Genomic DNA, 20,390 nt, shown 5'->3' with positions numbered 1-20,390 from the left:
TAGGTTCCTACAGATAACATCTCCCTGGAGCCTGGGTCACCATGGTAATGGGTGTTTGAGCTATTTTTCAGGAACCCCTTGTCCACTTTAGGCTGGTTGAGACCACTAACCCATCAACTGGGCTGGCGAAGATGTCTGATGAGCAACCTTCTGACGTCAAGAAGCTGAAAATTCCACCCTCAGATCATGCTAATGTCACCATTTGATGAACACAAGTCCTGTGAAAAGGCATGAAGTCTGACTATGCTTGTCCAGATCATCACTTACCTCACCCCCCTCACCTCCAACCACCTATCTCCACATTTCAGACCATCTTGCACCCCCATCCCATAAATATCTCCGAGTCTCCATTTTCAGGAAATCAGATTTGAGACTCGTTCTTTCATTTCCTTACATGGCTGCCTTGTGATTAAACTCTCTCTCTCTCTCTCTGCTGCAATCTCGTCATCTTGGTGTTTGGCTTTCTGGGCAATGGGCAAAAATGAACCTGGGTTTGGTAAAAACTACACACATGTTTCAGAATCCCAACTTCACAATCTTTTGTTCAATCAACAGCTCCTTTATTACTGAATGACTTTATAAGTAATTGATTGAATTTATAAATGGTTAGCTATCTCTTTAAAAATTGTTAGAAAATGAAACCCGGGTTGTTGGAAAGAGCAACCAGCTATAAGATTTATGTAATTAACGCTTTGTGTACCTTTTTCAGTCATTCATTCATCATGTACTTACTGAGCTACTTATATGTACCCAGCACTGTTTCAGGTACTAAGGAGATACTTAGAACTCCCTGTCTTAATGGAGCTGACATTCTAAGATAGTTAAGTTTTCACAGTACTCTTGGACAAGATGCAGATGGGGCAATAAATTAATAAAATTAAGTAAGCTCAATGATGTTTACACAATATCCAATAGTAAACTCGATATTCCAAAACACCTCAGTGGAAATGAACAGGATAAAAGCTAACTGGTCAAGATTAAATGCTATGCTGAAGTTGAACGAGCTTAAGGAATCAGACTAGGAACAGAGGATATCTGATAGGAGGGCAGAAAAGCATAACGGAACTAGACTATAGAAGCTGACTAGGTTCAAATCCCAGCTCCACCACTGACTAGCTGTGTGACAGCTGGCAACTTACTTAACCTCCCAATACCTCAGTTTCCTCATCTGTAAAATTAAGATAACAACAGTACTTAAGAAATGGAAAACTAACTCATCTGACTCAGAGCATGAACCTGTGGCAATCTATTAACTAAAGTGGTTCTTGTGTAAAGAAGGGGATTTCCCATCTCTACAGGAGCTCAAGCAAACTCTGGGTAACACTCAGAAAGGGTATTATAAAGAGGATTTCTATCTGCAGTGAGAGGTGGGACTTGCTTCCAGCCCCTGAAACAACCTTCCCACTATCTCACTAAAATATCCATGAGCCCCAGAATCCAGTAACCAAGATACAGAAAATATACAGGACAGAGATGGTTAACAATCCATGGGGATGCAATCAATAAAACCCACAGTGTGGGAAAGTCTACTACCCACTTTCTTCAATAAATAAATTGAGAGGAGAAAAAGAGAGACAAACGCAGGAAGAACCTAGCTGTGCAAAGAATCGTAAAGACACATCAACCAACAACAATATGTGGACATTTTTGGCTCCTGATTCAAACAATTAGAAATTTGAACACTCAGTGGATATTTTATGATGTTAAAAATTGCTTTTAGTAAGATAATGGTATTTTTTCCTTTAAATAATCCTTACTATGAGATACGTACTAAAATATTTATGGATGAAATAAGGTGATGTCTGAGATTTGTGTCAAATTAATATGTAAAGATGGACAAACTGATATAATGTCTGAGATTTGTGTCAAATTAATATGTAAAGATGGATGCAATGATAGGATGTCTGAGATTTGTGTCAAATGATATGTGAGGAAATGCTTTTTGTTTTGTATATACTTTTTACTTTTATACTTTTCTGTATATATGTCACACTTCAATAAATGGGTGGGAGACACAGATGAAACAAGACTGTCAACAAGTTCAAAATAAGTGAAACTGGGAGATCACCATATAGGATTTCATTATATTATTCTGTCTGTTTTTGTATAAAGGTGAAAATTTCAAAAACAAAGAATTAAAAATTAAGTATCCATGAAAACATAAAATGCTGATCAGGAAAGACGGTTCTTCTCCCCTCAGAACAAGAAACACTTTCACTATCTACAAGGTTTACATAACTGATATATAAATTATTTAGTTATCAATGGTCCATTACAAACCTAACTGCCTGAAATGACCTTTGAGGAAAAAGGCTCCCTCTCACAGCCTACTCTAACCAGAAAACATAGGTGGACCCTCCCACCCAGTAACTGCACCAACTCTGAGGCTACAACCCCCAGCACACAACTGGGAAGAAGTAAACAAGGCAAACAAGAGCAAAACGTTGGTCGAGATTTCAATCTGGGAATTTCAGAATTCCCTCACACTTCAAAGCCAAGGAGTAAATGTAAGAGAAGGTTGCATCTAAACAAAGCAAAACCTGCACAAAATAAAACCTTCTTGGGTTCTAGAAATTAGCTTAGAGAATGGTAACAGCCTGCCTTCAAGCTAAGATAACAGCAGACCCAACAAGCACCTACAGGATCCACACAAGGAACGGGGTTAATAAACACACCCCCTCTGGTAACAAACAATGTGCCTTCACGGATGCTCTCTATGCCCATACTCTGCTTTCTCTTTCTGACGAGTAATCATTACATAAAATATGCGTATTTGTTTATGGTCTGACTCCCGCACTGAGGCAGATCCATGATGTCAGAGACCTAGGTTAGTCTGTTTTGCAGTCACATCCCCAGCTTATAGAATAGAGCCTGCAATATAGTAGGCGCTCAGTAAATATTTGCTGGTTTAATGAATCAGTAAGACGAAAACAACAATAATAGTAACAATGGAATAAGCAATAGATTATGCTGAAACCTCAGCAGAAGAGCTGAATCAAAATTGGCAAAAGAATTTTGGTACACAAGCATCACTGGTGGAGGACAGGAAAATCAATCATCTATTTTTTTTAAAAAAAAGAACAGAAAACCACTGGGAAAAAGGGGTATAATGAAAAGAGAGCAGTCTGACATGTAGGAAAAACAAGGACTAATGAAAACTAAACTAAAAATGCAATAACAACTAGAATCTTGAAAGAAAAGAACAGTAATGTATGAAACACTGAATCAAAGATATAAAGGAAGAACTATGAGAAAAGAACAAAGAAGAAAAAGAAGATACAGAAGGTAAAGAATAGAGATCCTACCTGAACATTACAGGTGATCCTAAGTTGAGGCAGAAAAAAGCCAAAACACAGGTAAAACCAAAGTCGTAACTAAAGAAAACTTCAGAATTGAAAAATACTTTAATAAACCAATTTTAAAAAGTCATCATATTACAGGCAAAAAATAAAGAAAAAGTATAATGAGAAACAATCACAATAGATAAAGGAGGAAAGTCTTATGAACAAAGCAAAATGAAAAAAACTTAAGATCTCAGACTTCCTTTCAGGTTAATACTAGATGTCACAAAAGAATTGAACAAGGAGCAACGTCAGCATCATGGCAGAGGGAACTTGCCTGGGACTCTCTCCCCTCCAACATACAACAAAAAGGGGCATCTGTACTCCAACAGAAGACATCCTAAAAACAAAAACTTGGGAGACACGCAGCCACACGACAGAGGACAGAGAGGCTGGAGGCCCCTCCGAGGAGCTGGAATGGGGTAAGAGAGAACTTAGCTCCCTCCCCTAAAGACTGTGGTCACTGCTGCAGGAGGATCCATGAGGGAAGGAGTAGGGGAGGGGTTGCACGTCCACAGGATCACCCACAACTCCCTAGCGCCCTTGCAGCCTAGAGGGAAGCCCTGTAATGGGGTGAAAGCTTTTGCGGAGAGTGACCTCATCAAGCCAAGAGCCCAGGAGACCAGACAGTGAGACCTGATGGAGAAATCCCGGAGTGCATCTAGGAGAAAGCGACCCTCCCCCCCACCCACTCAGCCCAGCTCCAGCCCCTGCGATCTCGGCTGAAGGCAGAGAGCTCAGACTACCCAGCTCTCAATCCCCAACCAGTGGTGACAGGCTGTAACTGCAACCGAATAATATCAAAATGAGAAAGAAACAACGTTCCAATATCAGACATTACACCAAACTCCAGACCAGAAAGAAAATGACAAGCACCCAGAACTCAGTCCTGAGGACACAGAAATAGGTAAGCTGAACTATAAAGTTCAAACTAGCCATCATCAAAACACTCAGTGAGGTAAAAGAGAATGTAAAGAAACAATTCAACAAGTTCAAGAGCTAATTCACAGAAGACATTGAAACTACAAAGAAGAATCAATCAGAAATACTAGAGATGAAAGACATAATGGAAGAGAGAAAACAAAATACGCATTCCCTAAATGCTCGACTGGACATCATAGAGGAGCATATCAGCATAATCGAAGATAGACATGTTGAAATGCTCCAGACAGAGGAGGAGAGAGAACTAAGACTAAAAAGGAATGAAGAAAGTTTCCGAGAAATATCCAACTCAATGAGGAAATGCAACATAAGCATTACAGGTATTCAAGAAGGTGAAGAGAAGGAGAATGAAGCAGAAAGCGTGTTCAAAGAAATAATAGCAGAGAACTTCCCAAATCTAGGGAAAGAGAGGGAAACATGTGTGGAAGAGGCTTCCAGATCTCCTAGATTTGCCAATGTAAAGAGACCTACTGCAAGGAATATAGTAGTAAAACTGACAAAAATGAATGACACAGAAAGAACACTAAGGGCAGCAAGGCAGAAGAAAATAACCTACAAAGGAACCTCTATCAGGCTTTCAGCAGATTTCTCTGCAGAAATCTTACAAGATAGAACAGAAGAACATATTCAAAACTTTAAAAGACAAGAATCTTCAGCCAAAAATACTCTATCCAGCAAAAATATCCTTCAGATATGTGGGGGAAATTAAATCTTTCCCAGACAAACAAACGCTAAGGGAGTTTGTAGCCATGAGACCCTCACCTTACAAGAAATCCTCAAGAAGGCCCTCATACCTGAAAAAAAAAAGGGGGGGGTGGAGAAAGGGGTCACAAAACACAGAATAAGGAGATAAATAGGTAGACAGAATCAGAATAGGATAGCAAATATTCAACTACAGCATTAGGCTAAAAGCAAGGAAAACATCAAAAACAAACACAATCTTGTCACTTTAACCACAAACTCACAACACAAGTTGGAATAAGATATGAGAAAAACAACTTAGGAGGGGAGAAGGAAAGGGGCTGAATTGGTATGGACTAGGTAAATAAGAGGTCATCAGAAAATGGACTATATTATACATGAGATTCTAAACACAAACCTCAGGGTAATCACTAAACAAAAAAGCAGAACAGAGACACAAAAAATAAATAAGTAAAAAACAAAGAAATACATCATAAAAAAATTCATAATTTAATGGGTAGACCAAAACACACAGGAGGAGAAACAAAGGAAATGCAGGAAAACAAATGATAAAATGACAGCATTGAGCCCTCATACATCAATAATCACCCTAAACGTAAATGGATTGAATTCTCCAATAAAAAGACACAGAGTGGCAAGATGGATTAAAGAACAAGACCCAACAATTTGCTGCCTCCAGGAAACACATTTCAGCTCCAATGACAAACACAGGCTCAGAGTGAAGGGGTGGATGATACTCCAAGCTAATAGCAAACAAAAGAAAGCAGGCGTCGCAATACTCATATCACAGAAAGTAGACTTCAAGATAACACAGGTAAAGAGAGACAAAGAGGAACAGTATATAATGACCAAAGGGACACTCCATCAAGAAGAAATAACACTTATAAATATCTATGCAGGAGCACAAAATCTCATAAAGCAACTATCAACAAACCTAAAAGAAGATATTAATAATAACACAATGATAGTAGGGGACGTCAACACCCCACTCACAGCAATGGATAGATCACCCAGAAAGAAAATCAACGAGGAAACAGTGGAATTAAATGAAAAGCTAAACCAGTTGGACTTAATAGACACATATAGAGCACTTCATCGAAAAACAGCAGAATGCACATTCTTCTCAAATGCGCACAGAACATTCTCATATGGTCTCAAGGAGAGACCATATGTTGGGAAACAAGGCAAGCCTCTATAAATTTAAAAAAATTGAAATAATAAGCACCTTTTCTGATCATGATGCTATAAAGCTAGAAATTAATTACAAGAAAAAAGCTGAGGAAGGGACAATGTTTTGGAGATTAAACAACATGCTATTGAACAAGCAATGGATCACTGAAGAAATTAAAGGAGAAATCAAAAAATATCTGGAGACAAATGAAAATGATAAGATACCATACCAATTTATATGGGATGCAGCAAAAGCCATATTAAGAGGGAAATTCATTGCAATACAGGCATACCTCCACAAACAAGAAAAATCCCAAATAAGCAATCTTTTTTTTTTTTTTTAAGATTTTTTTTATTTTTCCTTTTTCTCCCCAAAGCCCCCCAGTACATAGTTGTATATTCTTCGTTGTGGGTCCTAGTTGTGGCATGTGGGACGCTGCCTCAGCGTGGTTTGATGAGCAGTGCCATGTCCGCGCCCAGGATTCGAACCAACGAAACACTGGGCCGCCTGTAGCGGAGCGCGCGAACTTAACCACTCGGCCACGGGGCCAGCCCCCCAAATAAGCAATCTTAATAACAGCTTATGCCTGTTAAAATGGCTATATTCACTAAGACTAAAAATAACAAATGTTGGAGAAGGTGTGGAGAGAAGGGAACCTTCAAACACTGCTGGTGGGAATGCAACTTGGTGCAGCCACTATGGAAAACAGTATGGAGATTCCTCAAAAAACTAAAAATAGAACTACCATATGACCCAGCTATCCCACTACTGGGTATCTGCCCAAACAATTTGAAATCAACTACCCAAAATAACATATGCACCCCTATGTTCATTGCAGCACTATTCACAATAGCCGAGACAAGTGCCCATAGACTGATGATTGGATAAAGAAGATGTGGTATATGTCTATGATGGAATACTACTCAGCCAGAAAAAAAGGCAAATTCATCCCATTTGCAATAACATGGAAGGACCTGGAGAGAATTATGCTAAGCGAAATAAGCCAGTCTGAGAAAGACAAACACCTGATGATTTCACTCACATGTGGAATATAAACAAATACATGGACAAAGAAAACAGTTCAGTGGTTACCATGGGAAGGGGAGTGCGGGGTGGGCACAGGGAGTGAAGAGGTGCACCTATGTGCTGACAGACAAGAAATAATGTACAACTGAAATCTCACATTGATGTAAACTATTATGAACACAAGAAAAAAACAAGAATTGAACAACACTACAGAGTTTTGAGAGAAATATCAATAAAGTTGTTCATAGAGAGAGAAGTTGTCTGCCATGCTTGACTGACTCCTGTACTGTGCACAAACAGAAAAAGATTCCATGGAACCCAATGGAAACAGCAAATGGAGAACTAGAACAGTGTGAACACACATTAGCAGCTGCCTGGTGCTGGGGAAGCAGAATTTAGAGCTGAAATTAACTCTCACCAAATTAGAGGGACTTGGTTACTACCCAGGACTTTCCACTGACATCCCTGAAGGGTCATGTCTGAGCAGTAAGAACCACATCTCACAACAGTTACACCGCGGACTAGAAAACCCAGAAATAGTAATAGGAGACCCAGAAGGACAGGAGAGAGAGAAAGGGGCTAGAAAAAACATCTTAAAAAAAGCCCTCACCTCCTGGGTCAGGGAAACACATATGCCATAAAGCAAGAGAAAGCCCGCTTTCACTTCTCCTAGGACTTTTTCACAAACCATAAGGATCAGAACTGTAGCCAAGCGTTTCAAATGTCTATCTCACCAAAAGTCAAGCAGTCACATGGCAGGAGAAGCATGTAGGCTGACTCCAAAGGTGCAAGAGAGACAAGAGTATTATCTTCCTCAGTACTCAGATTTCAAGAAGGAATGAGGTCCCAGAACTTGGAGACATCTCTAGGTCTAAAATGCCAAGACAAGGAGGAGGAAGGCTATCTGGCTCCTGAAGAGATTTACATACCAAAGAGCTGAAGAGGAGACCTTTTCGGGAGATGAGGGGGACAGCTAACTCCTTCTCATTTACAAGTAGGGAAAATCTTTTTTCCTCATCTCTCACCTACAGGATGTCTGCCTACTCAGAATAAAACAAATGACCTGATTCTTGCAGTACTGTCCTAGCAGGTAAGAACTAGGACAAAAGGGGAACAATGCACTTACTATTCACTGTGGGGTACTCAATAAGAAATCTGTCTCTAACCCAGAAAACCTCATGTGCGCATTTAGGAAAAAGGTAATAAAGATGAATATAAAAAGCCTAACAATAATGGCCACAAACTTCCCAAAATAAATGGAAAACAGTCTACACATCCAAGAATATTAACAAACCCCAAGTAGAATAAAAAATAAATTTAAAAAAAATGTTAAAGGCAAAAAGAAAATCTTGAAAGGAGCAAGAAAAAAATGACTCACCATTTACAGGGGAACAACAATACAGTTAACAACAGACTCCTCATCTGAAAAAATGGAGACTGGAAGGCAATGGAATGATATATTCGCAGGGATGAAAGAAAAAAATATAAACTAAGAATTCTGTATCCAGAAAAATTCTCCTTCAACAATGAAGGCAATGATGATGGGGGGATGCAATTATACAGTGGAGGAATTTGACACACATAACACTGGCCAAATAATCGAGGTCAATATCATCAGTGATAACTCACGTTAACAGCATGTCCTCCTGATATGATGTGTTGAGAATAGCACTTCATCTCTGTGGTCCTCCTCCTAACAAACCCATAAGCCCCAATCCAAACATGAGAAAAACATCAAACAAACTCATTCTGGAAAACACCCTCCCAGTACTTCTCAAAACTCTAAAAGTCATCAAAAATGAGGAAAATCTGAGAAACTGTTGCAGACGAGAGGAAGCTAAGGAGACATGATGACTAAATGTAATGTGGTCTCCTGGATACAATCCTGAAACAGAAAAAAGGCATTAGGAGAAAACTAGTGAACTCCAAATAAAGTGTCGAGTTTAGTTAATAGTAATGCACCAATGTTAATTCCTTAGTTGTGACAAATGTACCATATTAATGTAAGATGTTGACAAGAAGGGAACAAACTGATGAGGGTTATATGGGAACTCTCTACATATAGCTTTGCAACTCTCCTGTAAATCTAAAGCTATTCTAAAATTAACACTATTTTAAAAATCTCAATCGATGGGTTTAATAGCAAATGAGATACAACAGAAGAAAAGATGAGTAAACTAAAGACAGGTTAACAGAAAATATCCTATTGAAGGTCAGAGAGGAAAAACAAGGAATGTAAAATGTAAAAAACAAAAAGTCTAACAGGTGTATGGAACACAATGAGAACATGAACAGAGGTATAACAGAGGTCCCAGAGGAGAGGAAAGGCAGAATAGGACAGAAACAATGTATAAACCAAGAAAGGCTGAGAATTTTCCAAAACTGATAAAAGACATCAACCCACAGATTTAAGAAGCTCTACAAACCACAAGCAGCAAAACAACCCCAAAGAAAACCACTCCTCAGCATATCCTTCTAAGATGCTGAAAACCAAAGGACAAAGAAAAATTTAAAAGCATCCAGAAGAAAGAAATTCTATTATTTTCAAAGGAACAACAAAAACACTGACAGCTTTCATCTCAACAAAAATGAGAAAAGCCAGAAAAATAGCAGAATGTTATCTTTAAAGCACAGAAATTAATGCCAACACAGAATTCTACACTCAGCAAATGTATCCCCCAAAAGTGAAGGAAAAATAACATTTTCAGACCAAAAAAAGGAGGAGAATTGTTGCATACACACATGGCCCTTAAAGTTGATAGGCATTTATACTTACTGACGTGAAAAGAAGTTCCTAAATGCTGCTGAGTGAAACAACATATAAATAATACCACATATAAAATTGTGCCTGTAAACCAATACACACAAAATACTTCAAACAAAACCTTACCACAAAAGATTAGCAGTGATTTCCTGTGTTGTTTAATATGGGAAGGTTTTTATTTTAACCGTACCACTGTATTGTCAGAATTTTGGGCATCAAAGGTTTATCTTTTTTTGCTGTTTCCAAAAGTAGTTTTAAATATATAACGACACAAATATATAATGTCAAGTGAGAAACACAGATTAAAATAATTTTGAGCTCCTATCCACTGGGCATTTTACAGACACATTATCTCTAATTTTCAAAGTAACAATGAAATATAAGTCTAATTATCTGCATTTTTTTCACATTCCTTTCCAATTGCTACCAATTTGAAAGTAAAGTATTCGAGAAATGAGGCCCAAAAAAGGCAACATTTGTTGCTATAAATGGTGAATTAATGATGAGATACTAGGCATTTACTGGATATTTCACCTGTTATCTGACTTTTTTCCTTACGAGAATCCTGCAGTTTAGATGAGGAAATTAAGGCTCAGTTAATAAGTAGCAGAGCTGAAATTAAGATCATAAACTGATTCCAGAGCCCAAGTGCTTTACCATAACACCAAGTTGTTATTACTAATTCAAGAAGCTTCCTAATACACTTTCCTACTAACGAGTGATAACCATTCTGGTTAATGTAGCCAACAACAGCATATATAGTTAGTACAACTGGCAAAACAAAGGACAAACAATCCTATAATTCTCTATGAACTATACATGCAACTACAAAACTAACTCAATATTTTTAGTTTTCTCAGTATTTCAAAATTCACAAAAGGAACAAGCTGAAAGAGTCTACGGCTTAGCAGAGTCCATTAAAACTTCTGCAGATTAACCAAACGTGTCTCAGCGCTGTTAAGTGAATGGTACCTTCTAGTGGCATCAATGCGCACCATGAATGAAAGTAATTATTATTACCATCATCATCAAGAAGATATCATTTCATTAATTCAATTCATAGTATACTACCAAAATTTATAACAGAAATTTTGATATAAGTGCCTCCATACACATACACACACACTCATTTTTCCCCCTTACCTAAAGACCTGCAGACTGAAATGGTTGCCTCCTCCAGGAGCTTCAACTCAGTACTGGAGAGACAGAAGAAAGGTAATTAATAATTACAACACTAAATATGCATATATTAACCAGTGAAAGGAATATACAAAAATAAAGATAAAAATAATTTAGAAGGAAAATATGGTAAACAGTAGTAGTAAACAATAACACTAGGAAAATAAAGTTAAGCTTCTACTTCGATGTAATTAGAAAATTTTCTATAATTCTCAACATGAGATTCCTAAAAGAGAAGCACTTGGGGCACCTTGTCTTTCAGGCATTGGGAAAAGGAAAAGGGATGGCGTTGGTGGGACTCAGGAAAATTCAAGAAAGGCACTCCAAAGTACACAGCACAAGGCAGGGGCCCCATCTGCCCAGTCCCAAGGGCAGTACTGATTATGGGATTACAGTTATTTAGAAAAATGACTATTTTTAGGAGATACATGAAGTCTCATGTTATCTGCAATACTTTCAAATAGTTTAACAATGAAAAAAAGGAAGAAATAAGGCAAGAAAAGAGAGAGCTTTTACATAAGCTTCAATAATTTATACATATATAGAAAAACAAACAGACACAACTGACAGAGACAGGAGGCACAGACAGACATAAACAAAAACCTCTTAGATTTAAAAACACAGGGGAAAGGTTCATGCCATAGATTTGGGAATGATTTCTTAGATGACACCAAAAACACAAGGATCAAAAGAAAAAATAGGCAAGGTGGAATTCATTAAAATTAAAAACTTTTGCACATCAAAGGATACTATCAACAAAGTGAAAAGTTAAGCCAATAGAATGGGAGAAAATATCTGCAAATCAATCTCTGATAAGGATTAATAGCCAGAATATATTTTTTAAAACTCTTAATAACAACAAAAAACACAATTTAAAAATGGGCAAAGAATTTAAACAGACACTTCTCTGAAGAAGACATACAAATGGCCAGTAGGTATATGAAAAGATGTTCAACATCACTAGTCATTTAGGGAAGTGCAAATCAAAACCACAATGAGATACCACTTCACATCCATTAGGATGGCTACCATTATTTTTTTTTTCCTAAAGATTGGCACCTGAGCTAACAACTGTTGCCAATCTTCTTTTTTTTTTTTTTAAACTCTTCTCCCCAAAGCCCCCTAGTACATAGTTGTATATTCTAGTGGTAGGTCCTTCCGGTTGTGCTATGTGGGATGCCACCTCAGCATGGCCTGATAAGCGGTGCAATGTCCCCGCCCAGGATCCAAACCAGCGAAACCCTGGGCCACCGAAGCAGAGCACGTGAACTTAACCACTCAGCCACAGGGCCAGCCCCAGGATGGTTATTATTTAAAAGAAGAAAAAAGTGTTAAAGAGGATGTAGAGAAATTGGGGACCCTTATGCATTGCTGGTGGACATGTAAAATGGTGCAGGCGCTGTGAAAAACAGTATGGTAATTTCTCAAAAAATTAAATATCGAATTACCAGATGATGCAGCAATTCCATTTTTGGGTATATATATATACACCCAAAAGGATTGAAAGCAGGGACTCAAACAGATATTTATACACCCATGTTCCCAGCAGCATTATTCACAATAGCCAAAAGGTAGAAGCAATCAAAGTGTCCATCAATGGATGAATGATAGTACCAAATGTGGTACACACATACAATGGAACACTATTCAGCCTCAGAAAGGAAAGAAATTCTGACACATGTTAAAATGTCAATGAACCTTAAAGACATTAGTGCTAAGTGAAATTAAGTCAGTTACAAAAAGACAAATATTGTATGATTGCACTTACATAAGGTTCCTAGAGTAGTCAAATTCATAGAGACAGAAAGTAGAATGGTGGTTGCCAATGGCGGGCTTGGGGGTAGAGACGAATGGGGAGTTAGTGTTTAATGAATACGGAGTTTCAGTTTGGGAGGTTGAAAAAGTTCTGGAGAGGGATGGTGGGGATAGTTAACAAAGTGAATGTACTTAATACGACAGAAGTATACTCTTAAAAACGGTTAAAATGACCAATTTTATGTTGTGTATATTTTGCCACAATAAAAAAAAAAGTGCATTCCAATTCCATCTCAACTAGTTACTAGCTATGTGACATGAGGCAATTTTCTTAACTCTTTATATCTTACTTTCTTCATACATAAAAGAGAGATGATTATAAGAGGACTTGCTTCAAAAAGTGCTATCATTAAATTATATAATACGTGCAAAGTACTTAGAACACTGCCTGGCACAAAGTAACCCCTCAGTAAATGGTAGCTATTACTTACTCCAAAATGCAGTATTTTTTTCCTAGTTAATAAATTAAAATAATGCTTTACATCTGTAAATCCTTTTCAATGTTTTTCAAAGCACTTTCAAATTTATTAGCACATTTAAATACCATGAAAACCTCTCCTAATGAGCAGGACATTTATAAACTCTGTTTTTATAGATAAGCAAACTGAGGCTTCTAAGGAGTTGAAGTAACGTTCCAGGAACCAGAGGTCTCAGAAGAACAAGAACCAGCTTTAGAGCCTGGTGACCGCGTTAAGAATTACGTTTTCTTTTACACCAATACATACGGCACAGCAAATCCTCCAAATGGGCAACTCTTCTATGGCTAGTTGAAAACTGCCCCCTACCTAGCGTTCTCTGCTGTTGCTGGTGAAGCACACTTTCAAAAACAGCGATCCATAAGCATTAATGCCTTTGACAAGAAAGTTTTAGAGAAACTAAGGAAAAAAACAGATTGCTTTAGCTATCTCTGAACTACACTGTCCAATATGGTAACCACTAGCCACACGCAGCTGCTGAGTGCTTGAAATGTGGCTAGTCCAAACTGAGATGTGCTGGAATATAAAATACATACCAGATTTCAAAGATTTGTTCTTTTTTTTTTTAAAGATTGGCACCTGAGCTAACAACTGTTGCAATCTTCTTTTTCTTTTACTCTTCTCCCCAAAGCCCCCCAGTACCTAGTTGTATTTTCTAGTTGTGAGTGCCTCTGGTTGTGCTGTGTGGGATGCTGCCTCAGCATGGCCTGATGAGCAGTGCCAAGTCCAGGCCCAGGATCCGAATAGGTGAAACCCCGGGCCGCTGAAGCAGAGGGCAGGAACTCAACCACTCAGCCAGAGGGCCAGCCCCTCAAAGATTTTTTTTAATGGAAAATACTTCATTACTAATCCTTACATTCATGAAACTATAATATTTTGAGTATATTGGGTTAAATTAAATATATTATTAAAATTAATTTCACCTGTTTCATTTTACTTTTTTAATGTGGCCACTAGAAAACTTTAAATTACATATGTGTCTAACCTTATACTTCTATTAGACAGAGCTGCTCCAGAGTATTATACACACAAAGGTAAAACCCACTAATTACTGCAGTGAATATGCCATTGAGGAAGACAACAAGGCTTAAGGTCTGGTCCCAAGAACCGATGGGAAGGCCAGCAGGAATCCTGAGTCCTTTCTGTTTCTCTCTCCTTCCCTCCGCAAAGCTCTTTTATTCATCTTTCTTACTAAGGGGCTTTCTCTGTTTCTCAGTGGACAGAAGATGGCTTCCCATAAGCTTCAGCTTTGCAGCCAAGTTCCAGCCATATGGAAAACCTGTCTTTCCATCTCAATTCCAAATTCCCCGAGACTCTGGCATGGCTTACGTTAGATGTCTATCTCTGATTCAGTCAGCTATGGCCAGGGAGTGGGGTCATGCTGAACCAGCTGAGCTGGGTTCCTGATCTTGGATTCTATGCAACACCTCTGTCTCTTCATCACATACGCCCCTCTTTCTGGCATATGCTAAATCAAATTTATTTTTATTAATAACCAAAAGACTTCTAATTAATAATCACTGTGGTCAGATTTAATAATAGACACTAGTGAGCTGGCAAGAAGTAGGAACTATCAATTCTCAGTTTACTGGTTACTCAGGCAAAAAATAAAAGAGGCAGAAAATGCAAAAGATTGTAAAAAGCTTTACGAGGTTAATAACCAGACCACGCGCATAAAATCTGTTTCACGGCTGCTTCTACTTTCTTCAGTCAATAATACTCTCTTAAAACTGGCTGGAACCAAGAGCTTCAATTATATACACATGTCTATAACCTTCAGAAGCTCAGGAATTTGTTCGTTCAGTAAACAGTGCCTGGGTGCCCAGGCCGTGCTGGGTTCTGTGAAAGACGCTGCCTCTACCTCAGGCTACATGGAGGAATGAAGAACCAGACAGACTATTTGGTGCAGGGGAAGTACAAAGATCAAGACCAGCCCTGAGTGTGAGATCTTAGGAGGGGCATTCGATCTACTCCGGGAGCAGTCAAGGAAGGCATCTTGGAAGAAGTAACTGTTTGTCCTGAAGGAGCAAGAGAAGTCAGTCAGGCAGATGAAAGAGGAAGCCCTTCCAGATACAAAGAAGAGCACATACAAATGTGTGGCAGTCACAGAGAGCCTGGCACCTCCTGAGACGCAGATGGTAATCAACACTGGAGGATTAGCCTGAAAAAAGGACTAATGTATTAGTGAGATTGGTTTGGACATCGCTTCCTCCAGGATCACCTAAGACCAGGTGAGAAGCCTGGTCTCTGCCCCAAAAGAACCTGATCATAAAACTGAGCGCACAATAGCAAGATTGCCCAATTACTTATCTGTTGACCCTGCTAGACTGTGGGCTCTGTGTTCCTCACAGTGGCCCCAGCCTGGTACAAATCAAGCACTTAATTAAAATGCACTGTATGAATGAACGCCACTGTTGGACCCTTCATTGCCAGAGGACAAAATTAATTATTTTCCCCATTCCTCAAGAAACACTTCACACTCTCCAGACCTCAAGGCAAGGTCTGCCCCTAAGTTTAACTTTTTATTAAAATATTCTTTAAGGGGCCAGTCCCATGGCTTAGTGGTTAAAGTTCCAGACACTACACTTTGGTGGCCCAAGTTCAAGGGTTCGGATCCCAGGTGCAGACCTACACCACTTGTCAGCCATGTTGAGGTGGCAACCCACATACAAAACAGAGGAAGACTGGCAGAGATGTTAGCTCAGACCTAATCTTCCTCAAGCAAAAATAAGGAAGATGGCAGGAGATGGTAGCTCAGGGTGAATGTTCCTCACCAAAAAAAAAAAAACCAAACATATATATATATTCTTTAATATTTTGTTTCCAAATGTAAAATCTATCTTTTTGAAGCAGTGATCTCTTTCTCATTCAAGGATGAAGAAACCAGGAAAAACTAGGACTTATCCCACCTCTCTTGGAAAGCTCCCTCTTGTGGTGAGCCAGCCAGCACTTGCCATTCTCTGATTCTGTGATTAGGCCTTTCAGGCCTGGGTCCCTCACATACAGCTGCGATCTGAAACAGCACCACTGACACCACCTCCTCACCAATCACCACTTCAGTTCAGAAGCACCTTCCGCGCCCAGATTATAAGAACCCTAAGAACAGGGAAAACGTTTCATTCACCCATGCAGCCCCCACCATGCCTGGTACAGTGGCTCCGCCAGAAGAAAAACACTTGGTAATTACCTATTAAAAAAAAAGATTCCTACAATTTCTGCACTCTGAAGTGTTGCTTACTTCTACAAAGGAAATCAGCCAGACATACCTATGCCAAAAGCAACATGCTGATTGTTATAATCGAATTCCTTTCCTCCCATCCCTCCATCTTCCAATTTTCTAAACTTCTTGGAACATTTTAAGAATAATCTTCTTGCCCATTTGCTTGATTTAGAGCTAAAATGAGGTGGTAAGCAACTGGGGTGGTTGGTAACTGTTGCTGCGTGTTATAGGCATCTATGCACAGCACTGTTTTAGTTAAACAAATGAGCTCAGATGTGCTGGCAGCAGGCAACTAACAAATCATCATTTGCAGTAAATAAAAGTAAAACGGTTCTGCAAAATATGCCAATGTTTCCAAGACAATTACAATTAGAAACCGAACGTTGTTTCTGAAAGCAGATTTGGGACACTGGAAGCATGCAAAAAGCAGGCAAAAAGGCAGCAAACATTCATACCAATACAGATTAAATAAATGAGTACCATACAGAGTACCTCAAACTCACTGTATCCAAGCTCCACAACTCCGGGTCAATGTGAAATATGTCAGCAACAGGAGATTAGGAATAAATACTCGAAACTGGCAATCTTCAATCAAACTTTTGCTAAGTGAACTAAACTCTAGATAAACCACCATACTGATCCAATGACCAGGTGTGGCTCTGTCTGAAGCAGTCCCTATACGTGACAGCATATCAGGCTCCTCCTGCTCAGGGCTTCACCACTACATCACTCCAGCTGCAACATAAACAGACGGAGTCACAGAACAGGAATCTCAGTTTTGCTGGTGACACCCCAATGAACAATGAGACCTATGGGGCTGGAGCTATTATGCCCAAGAATCACTCACTCACACACATACACCCAGCAACAAGAAAATCTGAAACCAGTCTAGGGATTTTTCCACAGTTTTAAGAACCTTTATTGGACTTTCATGGAGATAATTCAGCCAGGAAGTGGTTATTAAAATTTTCACAACTATAGAGAAGTTCTTAAACATTACCACTGTCATTTCTGGGCTATATTCTAAGTCTATTCCCTTCTTTGCTTTGATTTCATGAAGGGAATCTCCCTAGGGAGAGTACTGTCATCACCCTCAACCTCTCTAACATGCTTCTACGACAGCATTCCCCAATGAATACCAATATTACAGCTGAGTTATTCTAAGTTGTCTCAAATAATCACTGTCATCCATGCCACCTCAGCTAAGTGCACGAACACACCCCATGACAAAGGCAAGTAACTGGGGAGTGCAAGTAGCAGAGAAGCTGGCAAGGTAAAATAGAGCAAAAGAGTGAAGAACCTTAATGTCATGTTAAGGAGTTTGGATTTTATCCTACATTAAATGAGAAGCCACTGGGGGTCGGCCCTGTGGCCTAGTGGTTAAGTTTGGCGCACTCTGCCTCGGCAGCCCAGGTTTGGTTCACAGGTGCAGACCTACACCACTCGTAGACAGCCATGCTGTGGCAGCAACCCACATACAAAATAGAGGAAGACTGGCACAGATGTTAGCTCAGGGCAAATCTTCCCCAAGCAAAATAAACAAACAAATAAATAAAATGGGAAGCCATTAGCACAGAATCAGAAACAGACACTAACAGAATTCCTACAGAAGTGCCCCAGGTATATGATGGTTAAATGTCAACAACTTTGAGATTTCTAGCAAAAAACAGGATACTGTGAACAACAACAATAACAACAATAATGCCTCTAGTAGTGCATATGATAAAGCATAACCATGTGCTCACAACTACTACTCTAATTAACTACTGCTGCCAAGCATTGGGCCAGCAAACTTGGATAAACCACTAACTGTTACTAAAGAAGAACACAGTCAAGCACACAATCTTTAAGAATTCTAGTTTAATTCTACTAAAATTATACACCAAATTGAAACACTAGGAAGGAATACCAACAGGGAGAATATGGAATGTTTCTGCACCCACTAGATTCACTTGCTGGTCACTTTCAATACTTACACACCAAGTGCACCACTTCTCAACTGACCCATTACCATCAATTAACAAACTCATGTACACTGTCCACGAGGATCTCCAATCACGTGGCCCATTACTAAAGACAATGTACACCCCTGGGACAACGGAAAGAGTACAGATTTTCAAGCCACGTATTCAAACTCCAAATTCCTCATTCCTGTTAGCATGACCCAGCCAAGTTACTTAATCTGAGAGTCTCAGTTTCCTCATCTGTAAAATGGAGGTAAGGATGCCACTACCTCGTAGGATAGTTGTGAGGACTACAGGGCAAAGCATGGAAAGTACCTGCACATAGCTCAATAAATGTGAGTTCTCTAACCCCCTAACGAAACCACTAGTATTAAACTGTCAAATTTGCATATATTTATTTGTTAATACAGCTTACAACTAATTCACCAGCCTTCCCCTGTCTTTCCTTCATGTGGCAGAGGGGAAGTATAAAACACAGTTTAGTAGTTTTTTAAGTCGTTTTACCTTTTGAAATAGTATCAAAACATCTGTGTCAAACAACTGCAGGTGATCTGCTTTGATTTTATTTACATTAATATTTTACTATAGTAGAAATATAACCCTAGTGGATTACAAAGGAAATCAATATCCCCTAATCACCTAGCAAAACTTCTATTATTAAGTAACATTTAATAAATGGCAGAACATAAATTTAAATCTAAGTAATTTTTCTTTTTTAAAGGAAAACAGTTTTTTTTTTAATTTTTATTGAGTTGATGATAGGTTACAATCTTGTGAAATTTCAGCTGTACCTTATTGTTTGTCATCGTGTTGTAGGTGCACCCCTTCACCCTTTGTGCCTACCCCCCACCCCACCTTTCCCCTGGTAGCCACTAATCTGTTCTCTTTGTCTACATTTTTAAATTTAAAGGAAAATAGTTTTTATATTTATTGTAAAAACGAACCATGCTAAAACCACCATGAGGTAACACTACACACCTATCAGAACTGCTAAAACAAAAAAGAGTGACATCATCAAATGCTGGTGAGGATGCAGAAAGTGGATCTCACATACATTACTGGTGGGAATAGAAAACAGCCACTCTGGAAAAGTTTGGCCATTTCTTATAAAACTAAACATGCACTTACCATACAACCTAGCAACTGCACTCTTGAGTATTTATCTCAAAAAAAATAAAAACAGGTTAACACAAAAACCTGTACACAAATGTTCATAGCAGCTTTGTCCGTAACAGCCAAAGAACTAGAAACAATCCGAATGTCCTTCACTTCGTCATTGTTTAAACAAACTATGGTACATACACAAGACAGAATACTACTCAGCAATAAAAAGGAATTAATTTCTGATAATACACAACTTGAATGTTTCTCAAGGACACACTGCTGAGCAAAAGAGCCAATCTCAAAATGTTACATATTGTTTTATCCCATTCATATAACTTTCTTGAAATAACAAAATATTAGAGATGGAAAACTGATTAGTGGCTGCCAGGAGTTAGAGATGGAGAGAAGGAATAGGATGGGTGTGGCCATAAGGGAAATCACAAGGGAGCCTTATTGGGATGAAACAGTTAAGTATCTTGATTGTTGTGGTGGTTACTCATGTCTACACACGATAAAACTGCACAGAACCACAGAGACACACACAAATGAGTGCATGTATAACTAATTGCTGAAATCACAACTTTTGTGGACTGTACCCATGTCAATTTCCTGGTTTTGATACTGACATATAGTTAGGCAAGATGTTACCACTGGGGGAGACTAAGTGAAGGATGTAAGGGACTTCC

At 38.8% G+C, this 20,390-nt stretch overlaps 1 protein-coding gene across 3 annotated transcripts in view; it reads right to left on the bottom strand.

The window, feature by feature from the left end:
* The window catches only part of DYM (dymeclin), a 364,500-nt gene that overhangs the window by 304,468 nt on the left and 39,642 nt on the right, over nucleotides 1–20,390 (bottom strand). For 2 of the 3 annotated variants that reach the window (XM_046671418.1, XM_046671417.1), the window contains exon 3: nucleotides 11,090–11,142. The exons of the other annotated variant lie outside the window; for it this stretch is intronic. In XM_046671418.1, the coding sequence (XP_046527374.1) occupies nucleotides 11,090–11,142 (53 nt within the window). The remainder of the gene's footprint in view (nucleotides 1–11,089; nucleotides 11,143–20,390) is intronic. 3 annotated transcript variants of the gene reach the window in all.

This window comes from Equus quagga, chromosome 9, assembly GCF_021613505.1.
Source record: "Equus quagga isolate Etosha38 chromosome 9, UCLA_HA_Equagga_1.0, whole genome shotgun sequence".
Taxonomy (NCBI): Eukaryota; Metazoa; Chordata; class Mammalia; order Perissodactyla; family Equidae; genus Equus; species Equus quagga.
The sequence above is the reverse complement of the archived record's forward strand: the minus strand, read 5'-3'. Positions and strand labels throughout refer to the sequence as shown.